Source organism: Oncorhynchus mykiss, chromosome 11 (genome assembly GCF_057628025.1).
Source record: "Oncorhynchus mykiss isolate SJ-2025 chromosome 11, ASM5762802v1, whole genome shotgun sequence".
Taxonomy (NCBI): domain Eukaryota; kingdom Metazoa; phylum Chordata; class Actinopteri; order Salmoniformes; family Salmonidae; genus Oncorhynchus; species Oncorhynchus mykiss.
Window position 1 is genome coordinate 46,165,599 of NC_143032.1, and position 23,698 is coordinate 46,189,296.

Here is a 23,698-nt window from a genome sequence, read left to right on the forward strand (position 1 = left end):
CCACTTCATGATTGTGTCCCACTTGTTGTTGATTCTTCACAAAAAAATACAGTTTTATATCTTTATGTTTGAAGCCTGAAATGTGGCAAAAGGTCGCAAAGTTCAAGGGGGCCGAATACTTTCGCAAGGCACTGTAGTTACTTTTGTACCTGTTTCCTCCAGTATCTTCACAAGGTCCTTTGCTGTTGTTCTGGGATTGATTTGCACTTTTTGCACCAAAGTAGGTTCATCTCTTGGAGACAGAACACGTCTCCTTCCTGAGTGGTATGACTGCTGCGTAGTCCCATGGTGTTTATACTTGCATACTATTGTTTGTGCAGATGAACGTGGTACCTTCAGGCGTTTGTAAATTGCTCCCAAGGATGAACCAGACTTGTGACGGTCTACAGTTTTTTTTATTTATTTTTTATCTGAGCTCTTGCCGGATTTCTTTTGATTTTTCCCATGAAGTCTAGCAAAGAGGCACTGAGTTTGAAGTTGGGCCTTGAAATACATCCACATGTACACCTCCAATTGACTCAAATTATGTCAATAAGCCTATCAGAAGCTTCTAAAGCCACAACATAATTTTTTGAATTTTCCAAGCTGTTTAAAGGCGCAGTCGACTTAGTGTATATAAACTTCTGACCCACTGGAATTGTGTTACAGTGAAATAATCTGTCTGTAAACAATTGTTTGAAAATCTACTTGTCATGCACAAGTGGATGTCCTAACTGACTTGCCAAAACCATAGTTTGTTTAGTGGTTGAAAAACGAGATTTAATGACTCCAACGTATGTAAACTTCCGACTTCAACTGTGTGTGTGTGTATATCTATCTCTATCGTTTTTCAACCACTCCACAAATTTCTTAAACTATGGTTTTAGCAAGTTGGTTAGGACATCAATTTACAACATAATATAGATATAGTGCGATTGCTGTAGCCCATGTTTACCAATGTATTTCCTTGTTGAAGCAATGCAATTATAACAATGTTGACTGCAAACAAAATATTTAGCTAATATGGTGCAGGCTATTTAACAAACTAGTCCATAAACAGACTAAAATTCAATTTTTAGTTGATGACCGTACACTACATTAAAGACCGTAAATACACAACTTGAAGCAACCACGTATTTAGCCATGGAGCACATTCTGATTGGCTAGTGAGGGGCTCCAGACACCCACAGCTTGTTTATTCAACAAAACCCAGCTCTTTCGCGCTACTCCACCCATAATTCCGGTTGTGAAAATGGAACATATTTTGGACACCCCCGAACCTGTAACGCTACTGCCAGGGCTACGATTTAACATTGTGTTAGGTCTCTATTTTAACAAACCTATGTCAGATCAGGTCTGCATTGTATGTTTGTGCAGAAGTTTTCTTTGGTTTTTAACTAGCCTATTGATGCAATTCTTTTTGCAGCATGACCAATCAGTTTTATTGTTGACAGGTTTCGGTTGTTGCTCTTTTGAAGTGCACACGGCACAGTATGCAGGATACAGAGCAGCCTTATTTCAGAGTAGTGCTTGAGTGTTATTAAACTAGTAGCAGAGCAGAATAGAGCGTCACTGCTGCTCTCGGTTCATGCACCGACACGACACGGCATTCCTCAGACTGCTAAAACCAGCGTGTCCTATCGCTGCTGTCATGGGTTATGGTCATACTGCATATATCACAACACCCTGGCTAACCCCTCCACCCATCCTCCAAAATGTTCTACCGTACAGACAGGCCTATTGAAAATAAGCTCTTACATTAGTGAGGACTGCGTTGCTCGTAGCCTTCAACTTATTTTAATGTTGATAAGACATCTCGTTTGGTTGCCATGTTTTTGTTGCTTTTAAAGTTATTGTGTGCAGTAGCTTGTTGAGTAACTTTTAGCTGGTTATGGATATTGCACATAGGTCGGTGGAATATTTATCTCACTGCAGTTCATTAACTTGCACACACAAGCGTTTTCAGACATGGTGGGGTTGGAACACTTATGACTGGTGGCGCAATTAAATATGACAAACATCTCATATGATTCAGTAAAATCACATCTGCGGGAGTTGCAGTTTTTGAATGTATGCAAGAATACAGTATGAGCCAAGAAACGTTCACAGCTAGACTCGCACATCCTCTATCAGACACCATAGTGACCAACAGCTATTGACAGTTCTGATCTAGGCGAAATGAATTCACTCAGATGCAGTTGCAATATGATTTAGCCCATCAGTTGATACAGTAGCCTATACCTGGACATCTGTCTAACCCATAGCAGGCCAGTACACCTGAGCTCCGGAAGACAAACGCAGCCTGGGGGAGTTTCTCTGCATGGAACTCATCTTCTGCTGCCTTAGTGTTTCCACTCGACTCAGTGTAAATCTGCACACTGTTTACTGTGGACCTTCTATAGACCTGAACATCCAATTCAGCAGCAACACTGTTGGTTCTGGCCAACCTGGTTTGTATGCAAGGCACTCCACTCCGCTGTACTACAGTCAGTCTCATGTTTTGTCTATGCTGACAGATATGACTGAGGTGGGAGGAGAAGGCCCCCTTCCGCCTGTGCCTTCCCCCAACCCCTTGCCCATTAAGGCCTATGCCACAGGGATGTCTGCTTTTCTGTAACTGGGAGCCGGCCCTGCCATCAGTAGTTGAGGGCAAAATGTTTAATGTTTTAAATGTCAACTTCCTCGATGACATGGAATTTAACCACATCCTGACCGGCATATCCATTTCACTACCTCTGACAGCCACTGATTGACCTCTCTTATAGGTACTACACTCTGGACCTTAACTCCTCACATAAGCCTACTGCTGAAAACTGCTTTGAAATGGCCCTGGCTTGGATGTCACGTGTACACCATTAGCCTATTCTCACTTCACACACCTAGTTTATTCTCATGCACTCCACCCGTAAGCTACATATTACGCGTAGTTCACACACAGATACACTTGCACTCACTGCTCTCAATCATTCTTTAAGTCATAGGCCCTACTCCTTAGCGCTTCTCTCAATCACACACTCACTTCTCACATCTGTCCTCCTCAATACTCTCTCCATCACACAAATCCTTTAGCCAGTCCCCTAACCCCCTCCCAGGAGCTCCACTGGCCCATTTCCTCCTTCACAGCACGCCTTCCTCCACCACCACAGACTTCACATTCTCATTATTATTTTACAAGTGCAGACCCTTGCTCTTCTAAGCCAGATGGGAGCCCTTAACGTCCTGTGTGAAAAGAGCTACTGCAGCACCTCATGCATCCCGCCTCCCCAGGCCCCCTGTCCTGAGGTCGCTAGCCCAAATCTGGGCCAGCGTGTACACCCCCCCCTCCATCTGTCAGGAGTGTCAAGTCAGTAACCTGCTAAAATTTTAACCAGTGTTGTTCGAAAAGCTACTGTTTAATTAAAAAATCAGCCTGGTTTTAATGGTGAGGTGGAAGCTTAAAAAGCTTTTAGCATTTGCGCTCCGTTCCACTCTCCTCTCGCCTGTTTTAGAGTGAATGCTCTCTAGGTACACTAAAGGGTAAAATCTTAGTGCGGTTTCTTACTGGCTTAATATTTCAGAAGATATCAATGTAATGTTTTGCTCACACCCGCAGTTTTTATTTTATTCAAGTCAAGCCCACAGCACTCCCAGTCAAGACCCAGCCTACTAGGACTACAACGTAATTTTTTAGCAGTAGGCTATTTGAATCCATCCCCCCAAAAATCGGTGTATTATTATGAATGAGTGTTAAATATGCACTATGTAGAAATTCGCACCGCCATTTCCTGGTTGCTAAAATTGGAATAGTTTGCCTAATTTCAGTATAGTGTAGAGAATTGTTGTACCATTTAAACCGCTGTGAATTTGTTGTTTTTACATATCCAAAAATATTGTATTTTCAGCTGTTTTGAAGTTGGTGTACAAAACCCAAAAGTAAGACTCAAACAAAACTTAAGACCGATTGCTTCTTAGACTCGCTTTCAATGAGCATGACAGATCTAGAACTCGCATTTCTGTGCGAATTTAGCCAGGTTACCCAGAAAGTTAAATATTGCAGCTTGAATGAATGAATGAATGAATGAACAAACGAGTGTAATGTCCATTGAATATGTGACTCCATTGAGTCTATGCATGTGAGGGAACAAGTGTGACAAACTGAGTGGTTGATTTGAGAACTAGTGAATAGTCGAGTAGTGATAGTTAATTTGACTGAAATGGAGTAGCCTAAAATAATGGGCGAACAAGGGAGTGGGTGTTTGGGTGAATGAGGTAAGTAGGCTATTTTATTTATGGCCCCAACATATTTATTCATCAATTCAGTGATTTTAATTATTCATAGTGTTTACGATGTGAACCAAATTTGAACTTGCACTGCTATTAGGCTGAAGTATGTTTGAATAATGTCATGCCGTGTAACAAGCCTACATGAAGACCTTGTTTGTGTGTAACTGTGCACATGTCACTCCCTCCTGGAATCCTCTCGGATGGTACGCTAAATAGAGCACATAGTCTTCGTGTTGACAACGTTTTCCCGAGAGGGAAAAAAACAACGGAGTCCAACATAATGTAAATGCAGGTCTAGTCACCCGAGGCTGACTGTAGCTTTCCCTCCCTGTCTGTTTGTCAGGTGGTACCATGGGAAGCTGGACCGGACCATTGCTGAGGAGCGGTTGCGGCAGGCCAGGACCCCCGGCAGCTACCTCATCAGGGAGAGTGACCGCCGGCCCGGCTCCTTTGTCCTGTCCTTTCTCAGCATGACCAGTGTGGTCAACCACTTCAGGTCAGTACCCACACAGACCGAGAGAGACACTGAGCATATAAACACTTGATCATGACTAGGGCTGTTGCGGTGACCATATTACCTCCACACCGGCGGTCATGAGTCATAAAGGCAGTCAAATTCCACATGACTGTTTAGTCACGGCAATTCTCCAAGCTCTGATGCTGCTGATTTGCCATTTAGTAGCCTACCAAACTTTCTAACTGACTGGTACTCAGCACGCTATTGTCCCTCTAATCAATCTGACATCAATGCAAATGTAATCAAACAGTTCACGAGAGCCCATGAGCTCATGTTGCGCAACATTTCTATAGGCTATGCAATTGCGGAAGAAAACATGGTGATGTCTGCTAATAAAAAGACAAGGCCTATATTTATTTCTCAACTTTCCTAATATTAAGCAAAATGCTTCTATTTAAAACAGGAGTATAGCCTACCTGGCTGGCATGACAATAAACCGTGGGGAAAAGTTTCCGCCATTCGCTACTTAAGTGCCCCTGTTTTCGATACAGGTAATACGATAATGGTCCATTCTAAATTGAAACAAATGTCACACATTATTTAGTATATGTAAAGATCAGATTTAAATCAAGAATAGTCTAATGGGTGACAATATTAGCCTTTCACTTGTGAATGATATATTATCTCTTGTGAATGATGCCCAGCACATGAAACAATGCCTTTTTTTGTGACTTTTTCAAATCATAGTTGCATAACTCGTAAAAAAAAAATATTGTCTGCTAAATGAACTAGTGCAGCCCACAGCTATTTGGCATAGCCACATAAGGACAACTCGGAGTATGCTATTAATTTCTTCTGAAATAGACTACATTGTCTTTGTCTTCTTTAGACCTGTCTATAATAAATAATGGATTTATTGGGAAGGCGTAGGCTATATTACATGGATTTATTGGGCTTTTTAAAATTGATTTATTGGGCTTTTTAAAATGGATTTATTGGGCTTTTTAAAATGGATTTATTGGGCTTTTTAAAATGGATTTATCAGCCAAAATTCATTTTAAAAAGCCTATGTGTGGAAGCTAGGAGATGCTAAATATGTTTGTTAATTAACGGTAAATTACCTTGAGACTGACCAGTTATTTGCTTAACAATCACTGGCTGACAATACCGTGACCACGACAGCCTTAATCATGACTCAGTTCCATTACATTACACATTAAGTCATTGGACAAAGGTGTCTTCTGTAAGGGGCAGTTGTAAGATCCCCTGACACTCTGTCTGAACATTAACATGCATCGCTTGCATGTACGGTTTTGCATCTTATCTTTCATTTCAGTAAGAAATTAAATTGATACACACCTTAAAACGGTTAGGGTTAGTGTTCCCACACGGCCATATCTCGATGTTACAGCACTTGTTTATGGAAAACAGACGGAAGACGAGCCGACCACCTGTGCTAATTAGTTAATTTGAGAACAAGGCTACCTAAATTCTACCAGCACGTTGACTGTGGTACCTGCTTAAGCAAAACACTGGACCACTGCTACTCTAAATTCTGCAATGCATACAATGCCCTCCCCCATCCTCCCTTCGGCAAATCCGACCACGACTTCGTCTTGCTCGTACAGTCCTATAGGCAGAAACTCACAGGATGTACCCATGACTAGAACCATTCAACGTTGGTCTGACCAATCGGAATCCATGCTTCAAGATCATTTTGATCACTTAGACTGGAAAATGTTCCGGGAAGCCTCAGACAATGACGCGGCTAGGGATACTGTCTGGACCAGCAGCCCTGCAAATGTTAACATGTTTAAATGTCTTACTCACGTCGGGCACAGAGGAGGAGAGGGAGGGGCCGACGTAAGTAAGACATTTAAACGTGTTAACCTTTGCAAGGCTGCTGGCCCAGACGGCATCCCTAGCCGCGTCATCCGAGAATGCGCAGACTAGCTGGCTGGTGAGTTTTACGGACATATTCAATCAGTCACTAGCCAAGTCTGGTGTCGCTAAATTCAAGATGGACACCATTGTTCCTGTACCAACGAAGGCAAAGATACCTGAACTAAATGACTATCGCTCCGTAGCACACACTTCTGTCATCATGAAGTGCTTTGAGAGACTAGTCAAGGATCATATCACCTCCACCTTACCTGCCACCCTAGACCCACTTCATTTTACACACCGCTCCAACAGGTCCACATCCTATGCAATCGCCATCACACTGCCCGATCCAATGTGGGCAAGAGGAATACCTACGTAACAATGCTGTTCATGGACTACAGCTCAGCATTCAACACCATAGTACCCTCCAAGCTCATCATTAACTCAAGGCCCTGGGTCTCAACCCTGCCATGTGCAATTGGGTCCTGGACTTTCTGACGGGCAGCCCCCAGGTGGTGAAGGTAGGAAACATCTCCACTTCGCTGATCCTCAAAACTGGGGCCCCACAAGGGTGCGTGCTCAGCCCCTCTGCTCTGAACTACCTGTTCACCCATGACTGCGTGGCCATGCACGCCTTCAACGCAATCATCAAGTTTCCAGACACAACAGTAGTGGGCTTGATTACCAACAGGCAGCCTACAGGGAGGAGGTGAGGGCACTCTGAGTGTGGTGCCAGGACAACAACCTCACTAAACATCAACAAAACAAAGGAGATGATTGTGGACTTCAGGAAACAACAGAGGGATCCCCATATCCACATCAACGGGACAGCAGTGGAGATGGTGGAGAGTTTCAAGTTCCTTGGCGTACACATCACGGACAAACTGAAATGGTCCACCCACATAGACAGTGTGGTGAAGGTGTAACTGGCGCCTCTTCAACCTCAGGAGGCTGAAGAAATTTGGCTTGTCACCTAAAACCATAAAAAAAAATTACAGATGCACAGTCGAGGGCATCCTGTCGAGCTGTATTACCGCCTGGTACGGCAACTGCTCCGCCCACAACCGCAAGGCTCTCTAGAGGGTAGTGAGGTCTGCACAACGCATCACCGGGGGCAAACTACCTGCCCTCCAGGACACCTACACCACCCGATGTCACAGGAAGGCCAAAAAGATTATCAAGGACAACAATCACCCAAGCCACTGCCTGTTCACCCCGCTATCATCCAGAAGGCGAGGTCGGTGCAGGTGCAACAAAGCGGGGACCGAGTGGGGAAAAAAAGCTTCTGTCTATCTCAAGGCCATCAGACTGTTAAACAACTGTCACTAATGTAGAGAGGCTGCTGCCAACATACAGACCCAAATCACTGGATGGAGACTTTTTAAAACATTTACTTAATAAAGGTAGCACTAGTCACTTTACATATAATGCCACTTTAATGTTTACATATCCTACATTACTCATCTCATGTGTATATACTGTATTTCATACCATCTATTGCATCTTGCCTATGCTGCATGGCCATCGTTCATCCATACATTTATATGTACATATTCTTATTCCGTCCCCTTACATTTTGTGTATAATGTAGTTATTGTGAATTTGTTAGATTACTTGTTAGATATTAATGCACTGTCAGAACTAGAAGCACAAGCATTTTGCTACACCCACATGTCACATGTGTATGTGACAAATAAAATGTAGAGTTGATATAGCGTGCTCCGAACACCTGTGTATAAACGTAACCCGGGAAATGGAGCGGAACATCCGTTTTGTCAGATGGAGGCATCCATAGCTGCGTGGATTGGTGCAAAACTGCTACAGTAAGTCAATATAATTGACAGAGTGTAAAGAAGGAAGCCTGGACAGAATAAAAATATTCCTAAACATGCATCCTGTTTGCAACAAGACACTAAAGTAATACTACAAAGAATGTGGCAAAGCAATTCACTTTTAGTCCAGAATACAAAGTGTTATATTGGATTTGCCCCAAGCATAACACATTACTGAGTACCACTCTCCATATTTTCAGCATAGTGGTGGCTGCATCATGTTATGGGTATTGCTATAAACGTTAAGGACTGGGGAGGTTTTCAGGATAAAAAAGAAACCGAATGGAGCTAAGCGCAGGCAAAATCTTAGTGTAAAATCTGGTTCAGACACTGGGAGATTGATTCGCCTTTCAGCACAATAACCTAAAACACATGGCCAAATCTATACTGGAGTTCCTTCCCAAGAAGACCCTGAGTGGCAATTTGACTTAAATCTACTTGAAAGTCTTTGACAACACCTGAAAATGCTTGTCTAGCGATGATCAACAACCAATTTGACAGAGCTTGAAGAATTTTGAAAATTATAATGGAAAAATGTTGCACAATCCAGGTGTGGAAAGCACTTAGACTTACCCAGAAAGACTCACAGATGTATCGTGATAATCACAGTACATATTGTATCGGCACCTAAGTATCGTGATAATATTGTATCGTGAGGTCCCTGGCAATTCCCAGCCCTAGTGCATACTGTTTTAAACTTTTATTTTTATTTTATTCAACTGTATTTGTTCCAATGCGTCTGCAAGACCTGTCAATGAGGTCCGACGTTCATTGATGACCAATACCTCCTAGACCTGATCAACACCAGGCACTTCAGTAGACGATTGATAACATACAAAGAAATGATGACATCTCATTCACAACATTGCTTTATAGGAACCTGTGTGGATTGGTATTAGGAAGGCAAGGTTAAACATGTAGCCTAACCATAAGAAGATGTATTTGAATGGTGTCTAGTCTACATTACCGCATAGTCTGACTGAGATGTGCTCCCCTCTGTTCGCTGCCTCGCCAAGACTTTAATCATGTAATTTTCATCATTACTCGAGCAATTTCACTCAAGACTATTATCTGATGAGTCATGGTGGTTTAATGCATGTCTTTTCCTTTTGTTTCATAGATGCAACAGGGCAACTGGGCCTAATTTTAGCACTGTGCTGCTCTGCTCTTGTACTCTTTGATGTTTTGGGTCATTGTGGCAAATGTAGACCTGTTGTCTGCTGATAAATTGTTCAAACTGTCAATTTAGCTTTGGCCTATTTGTATTTTCATACATTCTGCAGTCTGTGCATGCATTGTGCTGATCAATTAATCATTCTTAGTGTTGTGTGTGTTTACAGGATAATCGCCATGTGTGGAGATTATTACATAGGCGGGCGGCGGTTCTCGTCCCTGTCGGACCTGATTGGTTATTACAGCTTTGTGTCTTGCCTGCTGAAAGGTGAAAAGCTGCTATCGCCCGTGGCACCCCCAGAAGTAAGATTTCATTGCACTCGAGTAGAAATGGAAGTTAGAATTTCTTAGACACATACTCAATATATCTGGGAAATATCTACTTCCCCCTACACCCTAGGCCATATATCATAACCACTCTCAGGAGAGAAGCCAGGCAAAATACTAATGAGTGGTGTGAGGCTGTGAAATCATCCTGGAGGGTGTCTGGTGGAATACTTTTAATTTGGAATTCCGAGGGGGGTTGAAGATAGGAAGATTTTGGTGGAGGCATGGGTTAATGTGCAGTCCTGTGTTTTTATTGTCTATGCTCATGTGTGTAGCCTGTGGAGGACAGGAGGAGAGTGAGAGCCATTCTTCCATACACCAAAGTGCCAGAGACCGATGAGATCAGGTAAGCCCTACAAGAAGCGTAAGACATTTGTGGAAGGTGAAAGTGTGTGTTTGCCCTGTTGGAGATCACATTATCTGAATAGGACAAAAACAGACCTCTCCCTTTCATTTAGCAAATCCCAGCATGCGAACAGATGAGCCTGGCTATTCTTCATGTTGTCAGATCTGAGAAAATGTCTGAACCCTTAACACAGACACACTGCTAGCACAGACTTAGCTGGCTGGAAAGAACCATGCTATCGTTCTTCACAAAGGTGTTTGGTAGCTTACATGAGACACCTTGTGGAGAATGGCTGGTACGACACCCAAAGACCCATATGTAAAAAAAAGATATATATAAAATATTTTTAAAATAGTTCAGTCGGGAATAAGCTGTAAAGCCTCAAGCGTCCGCACTGCCTTTAGATCTCATAACTAAATAGTTAATTGTAATTGAAAAGAACAAAGACTGTTTCTAGTGCATTATAGTCGGTTTTTGTGAAACAGAAGATGCAGGTGTGAGTTCATGTGTAGCAGCACATTAAGATGGTAACACATATTTTTTGCCCCCAGTTTTTATTTTTCTTCCCTCTTCTCCATGTCTGTTAGCTTCCTGAAAGGGGACATGTTTATCGTTCACAATGAACTGGATGACGGCTGGATGTGGGTGACCAACGTGAGGACGGAGGAGCAGGGCCTCATTGTGGAGGACCTGGTGGAGGAGGTGGTGAGTTGAGTACAGCACAATGTCTGCTCTGCACAGGTCTGGGATCAGCCCTAACCCATAACCAAATTGCATTATTCCCTATGTAGGGCACTACTATATACAGGAAATAAGGTGCATTTTGGGACAGTCATGGTTTGCCATTTAAACATTTATTTTCTCAACCTTTTCTACTCAGCTGGCAATTGGAGTCTTTATGGGTCTATTCAGGTGTTTTCTTTTTCATTTGTTGTTACGTCTCCACTGATTTGTTCGTGCTTATTTTCAGGGACGGGAGGAGGACCCACACGAGGGCAAAGTGTAAGTTCTGATTTGGCTTTTTCCTCTTAGGTTGCCATAATGTCTATGTATAGTATATGTTATTTCATATGTAAACCTTTGTCAATACAGATAATTTCATCAACACTTTTCTCAATACCCACCATTATCCAACCCCCCACAAAACATTCACTCAATAGGTGATATTAATTCCGGAAAATGACTGTTTGGATATTTTTAGACAGCCTATCATTTGAGGTTCATTACGTCCCTGCCTTCTGGCTGCCTCGACATACGCAACCCATGTTTACCCTATCCTCTAGCCAAATTATGTTTTCATGTGGTGCACGAATGGATAGGGAAGCTTGATTGAGAGCATACTGTATACAGTATGCGCCGTTACTGACTTTGACATAATCCATGTTTGCATCTACACGGCTCAATGAATCTCTAACAATAATGGTGTGACTCTGACCCAACACACAGTAAGGCTGTAAATGTGTGCTCATTTTGTTTGCCGGCTTCCCAAAGACAGACATACAGTTGAAGTTGGAAGTTTACATACACCTTAGCCAAATACATTTAAACTCCGTTTTTCACAATTCCTGACATTTTATCCCAGTAAACATTCCCTGTTTTAGGTCAGTTAGGATCACCACTTTATTTTAAGAACTTGAAATGTCAGAATAATAGTAGAGAGTGATTTATTTCAGCTTTTATTTCTTTCATCACATTCCCAGTGGGTCAGAAGTTTACATACACTCAATTAGAATTTGGTAGCATTGCCTTTAAATTGTTCAACTTGGGTCAAACATGTTGGGTAGTCTTCCACAAGCTTCCCACAATAAGTTGGGTGAATTTTGGCCCATTCCCCCTGACAGAGCTGGTGTAACTGAGTCAGGTTGGTAGGCCTCCTTACTTGCACACGCTTTTTCAGTTCTGCCCACAAATTTTCTATAGGATTGAGGTCAGGACTTTGTGATGACCACTCTAATACCTTGACTTTGTTGTCCTTAAGCCATTTTGCCACAACTTGGACGTATGCTTGGGGTCATTGTCCATTTGGAAGACCCATTTGTGACCAAGCTTTAACTTCATGACTGATGTCTTGAGATGTTGCTTCAATATATCCATATAATTTTCCTGCCTCATGATGCCATTTATTTTGTGAAGTGCACCAGTCCCTCCTGCTGCAAAGCACCCCTACAACATGATGCTGCCACCCCCGTGCTTCACTGTTGGGATAGTGTTCTTCGGCTTGCAAGCCTCCCCCTTTTTCCTCCGAACATAACGATGGTCATTATGGCCAAACAGTTCTATTTTTGTTTCATCAGACCAGAGGACAAAAGTACAATCTTTGTCCCCATGTGCAGTTGCACACCGTAGTCTGGCCTTTTTATGGCGGTTTTGGAGCAGTGGTTCCTTCCTTGATGAGCGGCCTTTCAGATTATGTTGATATAGGACTCGTTTTACTGTGGATATAGATACTTTTGTACCTGTTTCCTCCAGCATCTTCACAAGGTCTTTTGCAGTTGTTCTGGGATTGATTTGCACTTTTCGCACCAAAGTACGTTCATCTCTAGGAGACAGAACCTGTTTCCTTCCTGAGCGGTATGACTGCTGTGTGGTACCATGGTGTTTATACTTGCATACTATTGTTTGTACAGATGAACGTGGTACCTTCAGGCATTTGGAAATTGCGTCCAGGATGAACCAGACTTGTGGAGGTTAATTTTTTTTTTATATCTGAGGTCTTGCGAGATTTCTTTTGATTTTCCCATGATGTCAAGCAAAGAGGCACTGAGTTTGAAGATAGGCCTTGAATAGGCCTCCGATTGACTCAAATGATGTCAGTTAGCCTATGAGAAGCTTCTAAAGCCATGACATCATTTTCTGGAATTTTCCAAGCTGTTTAAAGGCACAATCAACTTAGTGTGTATAAACTTCTGACCCACTGGAATTGTGTTACAAGTTACAATAAGTGTTACAATAAGTGAAATAATCTGTCTGTAAACAATTGTTGGAAAAATGACTTGTCATGCCCAAAGTAGATGTCCTAACCGACTTGCCAAAACTATAGCTTGTTAATTAACAATACATTTGTGGAGTGGTTGAAGAACCCGTTTTAATGACTCCAACCTAAGTGTATGTAAACTTCTGACTTCAACTGTATGTACAATGTGAAAAATGAATTTTACAAATCCAACATTAAAGAAATTGTATTGTATCTGTTAATTAACTAAAGTTGCTTTGTACGAGTATTTGAGTATTTGGAGTGAGATGACGTTAGAATGACTGACATTGGCCTCCCGGGATGCGCGTTGTGTTAAGAAGCAGTGCGGCTTGGTTGGGTTGTGTTTCGGGGGACGCATGGCTTTCGACCTTCGTCTCTCCCGAGCCCGTACAGGAGTTGTAGTGATGGAGACAAGATAGTAATTACAAAACAAAATGGGAACTGCATCGCTAGCTGTTCCACCGAGACTCTGGGTTCGCGCTCAGGCTCTGTTGCAGCCGGCCGCGACCGGGAGGTCCGTGGGGCGACGCACAATTGGCTTAGCGTCGTCCGGGTTAGGAAGGGTTTGGCCGGTAGGGGTATCCTTGTCTCATCGCGCACCAGCGACTCCTGTGGCGCAGTGCAAGGTCGCCAGGTGCACGGTGTTTCCTCCGACACATTGGTGCGGCTGGCTTCCAGGTTGGATGCGCGCTGTGTTAAGAAGCAGTGCGGCTTGGTTGGGTTGTGTTTCGGAGGACGCATGACTTTCGACCTTTGTCTCTCCCGAGCCCGTATGGGAGTTGTAGTGACGAGACGAGATAGTAATTACAAAAAAAAAAATTGGATACCACGAAATTGGGGAGAAAAGGTGGTTAAAATAAAAAAGAATGAATGACTTGCTGTTTGGAGTTCACCAATAGGATCTATCAGGTTGTGATTCATCATCGTAGACTCTGATCTGACCCTTCTAAACCCCCCCCCTTAAACCCAGCACATTATTGACCTGTCGGTTTTCTTTTCCCTCCTCTCTCCCTTTTTTATCTCTAATGGTCCATCCTCATCCTCTCTGTAGTTGGTATCACGGCAAGATCAGCAAACAAGAGGCCTACAACTTGCTGATGACAGGTAGCAAGCACTATATTCTGTATTTAGATTTTACATTCTCCTCACGATTAATGTAGTACAATCGGATTATGCTCCCATATCTGTGATCTGTTATCAACAAACCTTTTCTGTTGCTAAAATATACACTACTAGTCAAAAGTTTGGACATGCCTACTCATTCAAGGGTTTTCTTTATTTCTACAATTTTATACATTGTAGAATAATAGTGAAGACCTCAACTATGAAATAACACATATGGAATCATGTAGTAACCAAAAAAGTGTTTCTTCAAAGTAGCCAGCAAACCAGTGGTAGCCATGCTTCTTGTTAAGTGTGCCTTGAATTCTAAATAAATCACTGACAGTGTCACCAGAAAAGCACCCCCACACCACCACCTCCCATGCTTCACGGTGGAAACCACACATGCGGAGATCATCCATTCACCTACTTTGCGTCTCCCAAAGACACGGCGGTTGGAACCGAAGAGCTCAATTTTGGACTCCTTAGACCAAAGGAAATATTTCCACAGGTCTACTGTCCTTTGTGTATGTTACTTGGTTTCTTCTTATTGGTGTTATTATTTATTTTACCTTTATTTAACTAGGCAAGACAGTTGAGAACAAATTCTTATTTTCAATGATGGCCTAGGAACAGTGGGTTTACTGCCTTGTTCAGATTTCGACAGATTTCGATCTTGCAACCTTTCGGTTACTTGTCCAACGCTCTACCCATTAGGCTACCAGTCGCCCCTGAACATGTGTCCTTTTAGAAGTGGTTTCTTTGCAGCAATTCGACCATCAAGACCTGATATCAGTCGCCTCTGAACAGTTGAGGTTGAGATGTGTCTGTTACTTGAACTCTGAAGCATTTATTTGGACTGCAATCTGAGGTGCAGTTAATTGCTGATAACTAACTTATTCTCTGCTGCAGAGGTAACTTTGGATCGTCCTTTCCTGTGGCGGTCCTCATGAGAGCCAGTTTCGTAGCTCTTGATGGGTTTTGCGACTGCACTTGAAGAAATGTTCAAAACTCTTGAACTGTTCCGTATTGACTGACCTTCATGTCTTAAAGTAATGATGGACTGTTGTTTATCTTTGCTTATTTGAGCTGTTCTTGCCATAATGTGGACCGGGTCTTTTGACCAAATATGGCCATCTTCTGTATACCAACACAACTGATGGGCTCAAATCCATTAAGAAGGAAAGAAATTCCAACAATGCACAACTGTTAATTGAAGTGCAGTCCAAGTGACTAGCTCATGAATCTGGTTGTGCAAAGCTGTCAAGGCACAGGTGGCTACTTTGAAGAATCTCAAATGTAAAATATATTTAGATTCGTTTAACTTTTTGTTTTGGTTACTACATGATTCCATGTGTTATTTCATAGTTTTGATGTCTTCACTATTATTCTACAATGTAGAAAATGGTCAAATAAAACCCTGGAATGTGTAGATGTTTGTAGATGTCCAAACTTTTGACCGGTACTGTATGTTCCAATACTGTCAGTGTCAACAATCAATGTGATTTCTCTCTCCCTTATTTAGTTGGCCAAGTGTCCAGCTTCCTGGTCCGGCCGTCAGACAACACACCCGGGGACTACTCCCTGTTTTTTCGCACCAATGAGAACATCCAAAGGTTTAAGATATGCCCCACGCCCAACAATCAGTACATGATGGGGGGGAGATACTACAACAGGTATGTGTAGCAGGGGCACGTACGGTCTCCCAGTGCAGTAGTGATGAATCTAGATTTTTAGTAGAATCAGAAAATAACCTGGCCTGTAAATAGTGCCGGGAGGTTTTCCTGGTTGTGGGATGTGGTCAGGAAATCCTTTTTGGCATTACCTGTAATCATACAGTATAAAGCTGTGGTGATATCCAGGTATACAGTTCCACATAGTGGAGGTTATATAGAAATGACTATATAAAAGTCTGATGCATTAGGAACGAGTATGGAGGTTAGTGCTGGTCATTAGAAATAACTGCTGTGCTCTTGTCTGTTCTCTCTCTGGCAGTGTTGATGACATTATTGAGCATTATAAGAAAGAGCAGATCGTGGAGGGCTACAACCTGAAAGATGCTGTTTCAGTGCAGGTAAGCCTGAGTCCACTAACCTCCGTTGTGGTGCTACTTCTGTCCATAACAGTTTGAGACGGCTATAGATGTACAGGTATTTAATGGTGTTGATGTGGGGTTTTATTGACATTTGTGTATTTCAGCAACAGGAACAAGTGCTTTCAGACTTGGTGGACGGCAAGGAGATCTATAACACTATCAGACGGAAAACGAAAGACGCCTTCTACAAAAACATTGTCAAGAAAGGCTACCTCCTATTCAACAAAGGTACCCATATGTTTTTACGCTCAAATGCCTGTAAATGTAATCTTCCAGACCGTAGCCCATTTCTCTCTCTCCCACTTCTCCCTGAAGTGGTCACTGATATACCACCCCTCGTGGATTTAAAAGGCACGGATTGGTGTAATAATAAATATGATGCAAACTCCCCCTTGAACTTGAGAGGGAGTGAACAAGTGCAGGCAGATGGGAGGGAATTGGCCTCATGTCTTCTCCCCTCTCCTCTTCCTACCCCCAGGCAAAGGCAAGCGGTGGAAGAACCTCTACTTCATCTTGGAGGGGAACGACGCCCAGCTCATCTACTTTGAGAGTGAGAAGAGGGCCACTAAACCCAAAGGCCTGATTGACCTGAGCGTGTGCTCGGTGTATGGCGTGCACGACAGTCTGTTTGGCAGGTGAGACATTTCACCCATTTACCATTGATCCTAGATCTGAGAGAACATTGAATGGGACAAGAACTAATCATTGCGACAGAACATAAGCCTATGGTTGGTTGTTAATTTTCTTTAAGTTCTTTTTCTTTTCTTTAAGTTCTTCTGTCTGAGTTTGATAGGAGTGCATACATTCGATTGGGCACGTGCTTGTTGAGTCACAACAATCTGCTCCTGTTTTTGTTTGCAGGCCAAACTGTTTCCAAGTTGTCATCCAGCACTTTAGTGAGGAACAATACATATTCTACTTTGCTGGCGAGACCCCTGAACAGGCACAGGTTTGTACTGATCTGTCTCGCACACTCTCTCTCTTTGGGACATTCTTCAATCACACCTTTCTTTAATCTAACAGTGTTTTTTTCCCTCTTTGTAGGACTGGATGAAATGTCTGCAGACGTTCTGCAGTAACCTTAGGAAACCCACCCAGCCCACTCCCAACAAGAGGCTCCGACAGGTACAAACGCAATGTCAAGTGCTATTTTTATTGTGCTTTTATCATATATATATATACATATATATATATACATACATACATACATACATACATACATACATACATACATAAAAAAATATATATAAGTATTTTTACAAATATATGCACAATATGCGTTTCTCTTTTTATTTTTAGCTGCGCCAAATGAAATTCCTTTGTTTGATATGGCAAAAAAGTATTGAATCTTGAAATCCAAGTTGGGCCTTCACTCTCCAAAGAAAAAAGTTTAATTATAGATTTGGACATTTTAGCAGATGCCATTATCCAAAGTGTCTTACAGCGAACACATGTAGGTGGCCCATGCGGGATTCAAACCTACTAATTTGTAGTTCCAAGCAGCTGAGTCATCAGAAGCCCTGGCTGTGACTGACTGCCTGACTGTTGACCTGGTATGTGTCCCATCAGGTGAGCAGTCTGGTCCTGTACGTGGAGGAGGCCCACAAGCTGCCGGTGAAGCACTTCACCAACCCCTACTGCAACATCTACCTGAACAGTGTGCAGGTGGCCAAGACCCACCCTCGAGAGGGCCAGAACCCAGTCTTCACTGAGGAGTTCATCTTTGAGTGAGTCCTAATTCCATCTTCATTCAAAGTGTTATTGGCAATTTAGGGGGAATTGGGACATTTTTATTTGGCTTCCATACTGCACTTACTGATGTAATCATTGCCATCAGCTGTCCAATCATGTTTGGGTTCACTATATTGACAGACAATATTGTTAAAAAAATTTCCCCCCTTCAGTGACTTGTCGAGTGAAATCAACAGGTTTGAAATCAGCCTCAGTAACAAGACAAAGAAGAGCAAAGAAAGTGACATCTGTGAGTCTGTTCTACTTAGACTAGAGCTATGTCACGAAATCTAACAATCTCTTTATAATCCCATTCCATATTGATATGAGAAAATCAGCGTTTTATTATCTGTGTTCCACTAAATGTCTCTCTCCATCTGCTTCAGTATTCATGCGTTGCCAGCTGAGCCGACTGCAGAAGGGCCAGATGATAGACGAGTGGTTCCCTCTGAGCTCCCACGTGCCTCTGAAAGGCATCGAGCCGGGCTCCCTGAGGGTGCGAGCCCGCTACTCCATGGAGAAGATAATGCCTGAGGAGGAGTACAGCGAATTCAAAGAGGTCACACACACACTTATTAATGAAGATGATGATGAAGTCATTCATTAACTTCTCTAGGGTAGGGGGCAGTATTCGGGATTTTGGTTTAAAAGCATGCTCAAATTAAACTGCCTGCTACTCGGGCCCAGAAGATATGATATGCATATAACTGGTAGATTTGGATAGAAAACACTCTAAAGTTTCCAAAACTGTTAAAATAGTGTCTGCGTACAACAGAACTGATTTGGCAGGTGAAAACCTGAGAAATCCATTCAGGAAGCAGGGTTTTTGTTTTGTAGTTTTCTATTCAATGCCATTACCGTATCCATTGACTTAGGACTCAAATTGCAGTTCCTATGCCTTCCACTAGATGTCAACAGTCTTTAGAAATTGTTTCAGGCTTGTATTCTGAAAAATTAGGGAGTAAGAGCAGTCTGAATGAGTGGACCTTGCTGTGTCACAGAGCTTTTTCATGCGCGCAACCAGAGAGTGCCTTTCTTGTTTACCTTTTTATATTGACGACGTTACTGTCCGGTTGAAATATTATAGATCATTTAGGCTAAAAACAACCTGAGTATTAAATATAAACATCGTTTGACATGTTTCTATGAACTTTACGGATACAATTTGGATTTTTGGTCTGCCTGTTTTGACTGCGTTTGAGCCTGTGGATTACTGAAGAAAACACGCAAACAAAATGGATGTTTTCGGGTATATAAAGAGACTTTATTGAACAAAAGGAACATTTATTGAGTAAATTAATGTCTTCTGAGTGCAACCATATGAAGGTCATCAAAGGTAAGGGATTCATTTTATCTCTACTTCTGACTTGTGTAACTCTTCTACTTGGCTGGTTACTGTTTGTAATGATTTGTCTGCTATGTTCTCAAATAATCGTACTGTATGCTTTCGCCGTAAAGCATTTTTAAAAATCTGACAGTGGTTGGATTCACAAGAAGTTCATCTTTAAACCTATGTAAAATATGTTTTGTTTTCTGAATTTTTATAATGAGTATTTCTGTATTTGAATTTGGCGCTCTGCAATCTCACTGGATGTTGGCCAGGTGGGACGCTAGCGCCCCACATACCCTAGAGAGGTTAATTAAGGATTACCATTAGTCAAGGTACAAAGACCAGCACTCGGTTGCAATAAGTGAGACACCAAAACATGGATCAGCAGTTAGTAACAAACACTGTATTACGTGTGAGGTACATAGTATGTGTCCTGGAAAACTACATGTCAAAATGATGGCCGCCTGTTTGACCATAGGTCACTGACATTGACTCTGTCTGGTTGTCTGTGTATCCCCACAGCTGATCCTGCTGAAAGAGTTCCATGTGATCTATGCTCTGGCCCATGTGTGTGGGCAGGACCGCACCCTGCTGGCCAGCATCCTGCTGCGCATCTTCAGACACGAGAAGACAGAGGCCCCCTTACTCAGGACACTCAATGACCGAGAGATCAACATGGAGGGTAAGACAAAGACACACACCTCTGCATGTTGTAGCGACATTGTGAAAGCCTACTTCACAATGATAAAGAGCCAATCTCCACTTTTAGATGCTTTGTATTTATGATTCCAACATGAAAGCTATGACACACACACACACTTGGCTGATGAGAAGTCCCCTCTCTCTGGTGGTTCCCAGACGAGGCGACAACCCTGTTCCGAGCGACCACGCTGGCCAGCACGCTGATGGAGCAGTACATGAAGGCCACGGCCACACCCTTCGTCCACCACGCCCTCAAAGACACCATCCTTAAGATCATGGAGAGCAAGCAGTCCTGCGAGGTAAACACACAACACATACACATTTTCTGACATGCAGAAAGGCTTTAGCCTTATTTCGTTTAGCCCAAGCTCTACCTACTGTATCAGTTTGGCAACATCTTACGTCTGTAAAGTTACTTTAGTCAACTCTTTCAGCAGAGAAGTGTGTGGGCAACAACTCAGCTATTCTTCACTTTATCTCCCGAGTGGAGTGGAACACTTGGCATTTATAACATCATATCAGTACTTTGGCTACACAGAAGACAAAACAGTAACTCATGTCACAATGACACAGATTCACAGTGCTGTTGTGATCTCACAGGACTCTTCAGACTGACTGTCTCCTCCAGTGGAACAGAGGGCATTACACATTATCTTCCACAGTTGCTTTCAACAGTAAATCCTACTCTAGTGAAATAATCTTATGTAGCCCATCTTGTTTTTGTTCACGAGCACACTTCTGTCTGTATAATGAAACATCTCTCTTTCCTTTCCTGTTTTTCTGTGTCCCCCTCACTAGCTGAATCCCTCAAAACTGGAGAAGAACGAGGATGTGAATCTGAACCTAGCCCACCTCCTCAACATCCTGTCTGAGCTGGTGGAGAAGATCTTCATGGCTGCTGAGATCCTGCCCCCGTAAGCACACACCAATCCACGTTGCACATACCAACAAACTAACACGGGAACCATCCACATAGGGTTGGGGCGATGTATGAACTTTTGGCATATCGTCGATCGGGACTCATTGATTTGGACTAACAAAAGGACGAATCAATCCGTTAATTTGACTAGAATTCTGAAATGTCACTGTCTGTACTGTTCTGCTTTGTCAAGTGTAAATAGGCTATCATCTGTCATCGACGATGACGTCCCCATCGACGATGGCTGTCAATCATTATCGTCACCCGATGACATCATTCATCGGCCCAACCCTAATAAGTAAGGAAGTGTATATCCGACCGGCAGAACAAAAACTTAAGTTTAGGCATAGGGGTCGAAATTGAGTTTAAGGTTAGGAATAGTTTCAGTGAGGCATAAAAGTAACATTGGGGTAAGCGTAACGCCGCCATTCATTTTCTGCCGGTTAAATATACACTGCCATTTTAAATAACCATCTCCATAGTTTGAACCCTGTATATCATGACATTCTCCTGTACAATCTAGTCAATCTATTATGTCATCAGACAAACCAACAAATGAACTGAACACATTAAATACATCCATAGGCTAGCTTGAAGTTCATAAATTTCTATTTAAGTCATGTTCCAGTAAATTCAGTCTCACTCTCTCTTCCATGACCCTTCCAGGACTCTAAGGTATATCTATGGGTGTCTGCAGAAATCAGTGCAGCAGAAATGGCCGACCAACACCACCATGAGAACCAGAGTCGTAAGGTAACTAACTGTACCCACCATGGATCTACTTTGCCATCTGCAACCCTCATGGATAGGCAGCTCACAGCATTAGATCATTAGAAACCATTCTAGTGTTATGGTGCCTTTGGTCAAGGGGGGCCTATATCAGGAATGTTTGGGAAGCATTGATCTAACGGATACTTGTTTCGCTCTTCCAGTGGCTTTGTGTTCCTGAGACTGATCTGTCCTGCCATCCTCAACCCAAGAATGTTCAACATCATTGCTGGTGAGCCTTTAACCTTTGTATTTGGTATTGCATAAATAGATTATTTCTTAGCATGGAATGAAGAGTGTGTCCATACATTGCTTAATTTACTTGTTCATCTTTTTTTTGTAGACCCTCCCTCTGCAACAGCAGGCCGTACCCTCACATTGATTGCCAAGTCTGTCCAGAACCTGGCTAACCTGGTGGAGTTTGGTGCTAAGGTACGACCATCTTAAAGCTCCTACACTGTTCCGTGTAGGGACATTTGCTTCCCTGTTGTCTAAGCGCTGTACCTTGTTTCCATCCTTCAGGGAACAGTATTTATATCTTTACTTTCTGACATAGATGTTAATGGAGTGTGTTCCTCTTTTCAATCCAGGAGCCCTACATGGAGGGTGTGAACCCCTTCATCAAAAACAACAAACATAGGATGATCATGTTTCTGGATGAGTTGGGGGTAGGTTACTTGTTTCCATTTCTGTTAAGACATCGTTGGAAGTCTTTAGCAACCTGCAGACATGTGGCAGTTCTGTTCCAATGTCTAGGTCAGACGTTAACATGCGTGTCCTTCACAGAATGTCCCTGACCTCCCTGAAGTTACAGAGCACTTTAGGACAGACCTGTCCCGTGACCTTGCAGCCCTGCATGAGATCTGTGTCTCTCACTCAGACGATCTCCGCACCCTGAGCAACGAGAGGGGAGCACAGCAGGTGTGTGTGTGTGTAGCAAGTGCATTCAACCAGTGATTGAAAGGCCAAAAAGTATTTTGGAATCTGTTAATGACATGGTACCAAACATGCCATGATGATTGTAAACCATGGCGGTCTCATGTTTCTCTTTGTAGCACGTGCTGAAAAAGCTGCTGGCCATCACTGAGCTCCTTCAGCAGAAACAGGTTCACTATGCCATGTCCAACAGCAACAGGTAGTACAGCACTCCTCCCCTCTCCATCCATCCCGCCTTTTCCTCGCACGGAGTTGCACACGGGAACCGACCAAGCATGCTCCACCCATCACCATGGCAACCCACCCCTCATCTCCGAAAGCCCCGCCCACCACCCCGCCAAAATTTCCCATGCCATGAGAACAGCAGCAAACAGAACCAAACTGTTAATGATTCTGTATGTATCGTACCCCTTTTATTACAAGGGTCAAAGATTTTATTGCAAAGCGTCACATACCCTAGACATGTTTGCCATCTCCATTATGAGGAAAGTCAAACCTGTTTCTTATAACTGGATTATGAGCGATAATGCTTTATACTGTAATTTGACTGATTCCTTATGGTTGTGACAATATCCACAAAGTGCTGAAACTAGCGTTTCTTGTATGTCGTGTTTTTTTTTTTTCGGTTTTAGTTTGGAAATGTTAATACAGAAAGTATGTCAAATTCTCTTGCTGGAATCATGAGTATATAATTGAGACAAACTGAATTGTTTTGTTTTCCAACTGTATCATGTTTGTTTAGTTCAGTCTCAATGCCAGACAAGATACATAATCAAAGAAACAGCAGTACAGATTGTATCAGACATGCATGCACTTATTAAACTTTTTTGTAAAGTAGATAGTGGAATCTTTTCTTCCCCAGGTAACTGGTGTATTTCTCC

The 23,698-nt window shown here is 42.6% G+C and overlaps 1 protein-coding gene across 6 annotated transcripts in view; it reads left to right on the forward strand.

Moving 5' to 3' along the window:
- Positions 1-23,654, forward strand: part of LOC110535722 (ras GTPase-activating protein 1) — a 57,739-nt gene extending 34,085 nt beyond the window's left edge. For 2 of the 6 annotated variants that reach the window (XM_021620921.3, XM_021620922.3), the window contains 25 exons: positions 4,586-4,738; positions 9,756-9,891; positions 10,191-10,261; positions 10,849-10,966; positions 11,232-11,263; positions 14,287-14,339; positions 15,862-16,012; positions 16,332-16,410; positions 16,536-16,659; positions 16,910-17,066; positions 17,293-17,380; positions 17,476-17,556; positions 18,001-18,158; positions 18,336-18,412; positions 18,549-18,721; positions 20,015-20,174; positions 20,351-20,493; positions 20,993-21,108; positions 21,307-21,411; positions 21,780-21,866; positions 22,046-22,113; positions 22,225-22,313; positions 22,472-22,549; positions 22,668-22,802; positions 22,937-23,654. In XM_021620921.3, coding sequence (XP_021476596.3) covers positions 4,586-4,738; positions 9,756-9,891; positions 10,191-10,261; positions 10,849-10,966; positions 11,232-11,263; positions 14,287-14,339; positions 15,862-16,012; positions 16,332-16,410; positions 16,536-16,659; positions 16,910-17,066; positions 17,293-17,380; positions 17,476-17,556; positions 18,001-18,158; positions 18,336-18,412; positions 18,549-18,721; positions 20,015-20,174; positions 20,351-20,493; positions 20,993-21,108; positions 21,307-21,411; positions 21,780-21,866; positions 22,046-22,113; positions 22,225-22,313; positions 22,472-22,549; positions 22,668-22,802; positions 22,937-23,020 — 2,716 coding nt within the window. In that variant the 3' untranslated portion in view covers positions 23,021-23,654. Of the gene's footprint in view, positions 1-4,046; positions 4,228-4,585; positions 4,739-9,755; positions 9,892-10,190; positions 10,262-10,848; positions 10,967-11,231; positions 11,264-14,286; positions 14,340-15,861; positions 16,013-16,331; positions 16,411-16,535; positions 16,660-16,909; positions 17,067-17,292; positions 17,381-17,475; positions 17,557-18,000; positions 18,159-18,335; positions 18,413-18,548; positions 18,722-20,014; positions 20,175-20,350; positions 20,494-20,992; positions 21,109-21,306; positions 21,412-21,779; positions 21,867-22,045; positions 22,114-22,224; positions 22,314-22,471; positions 22,550-22,667; positions 22,803-22,936 lie in introns of those variants that run through there. The other 4 variants (XM_090190201.1, XM_090190202.1, XM_021620924.3 and 1 more) reach the window with 3 other exon arrangements.
- The last annotated feature ends 44 nt before the right edge of the window (positions 23,655-23,698 follow it).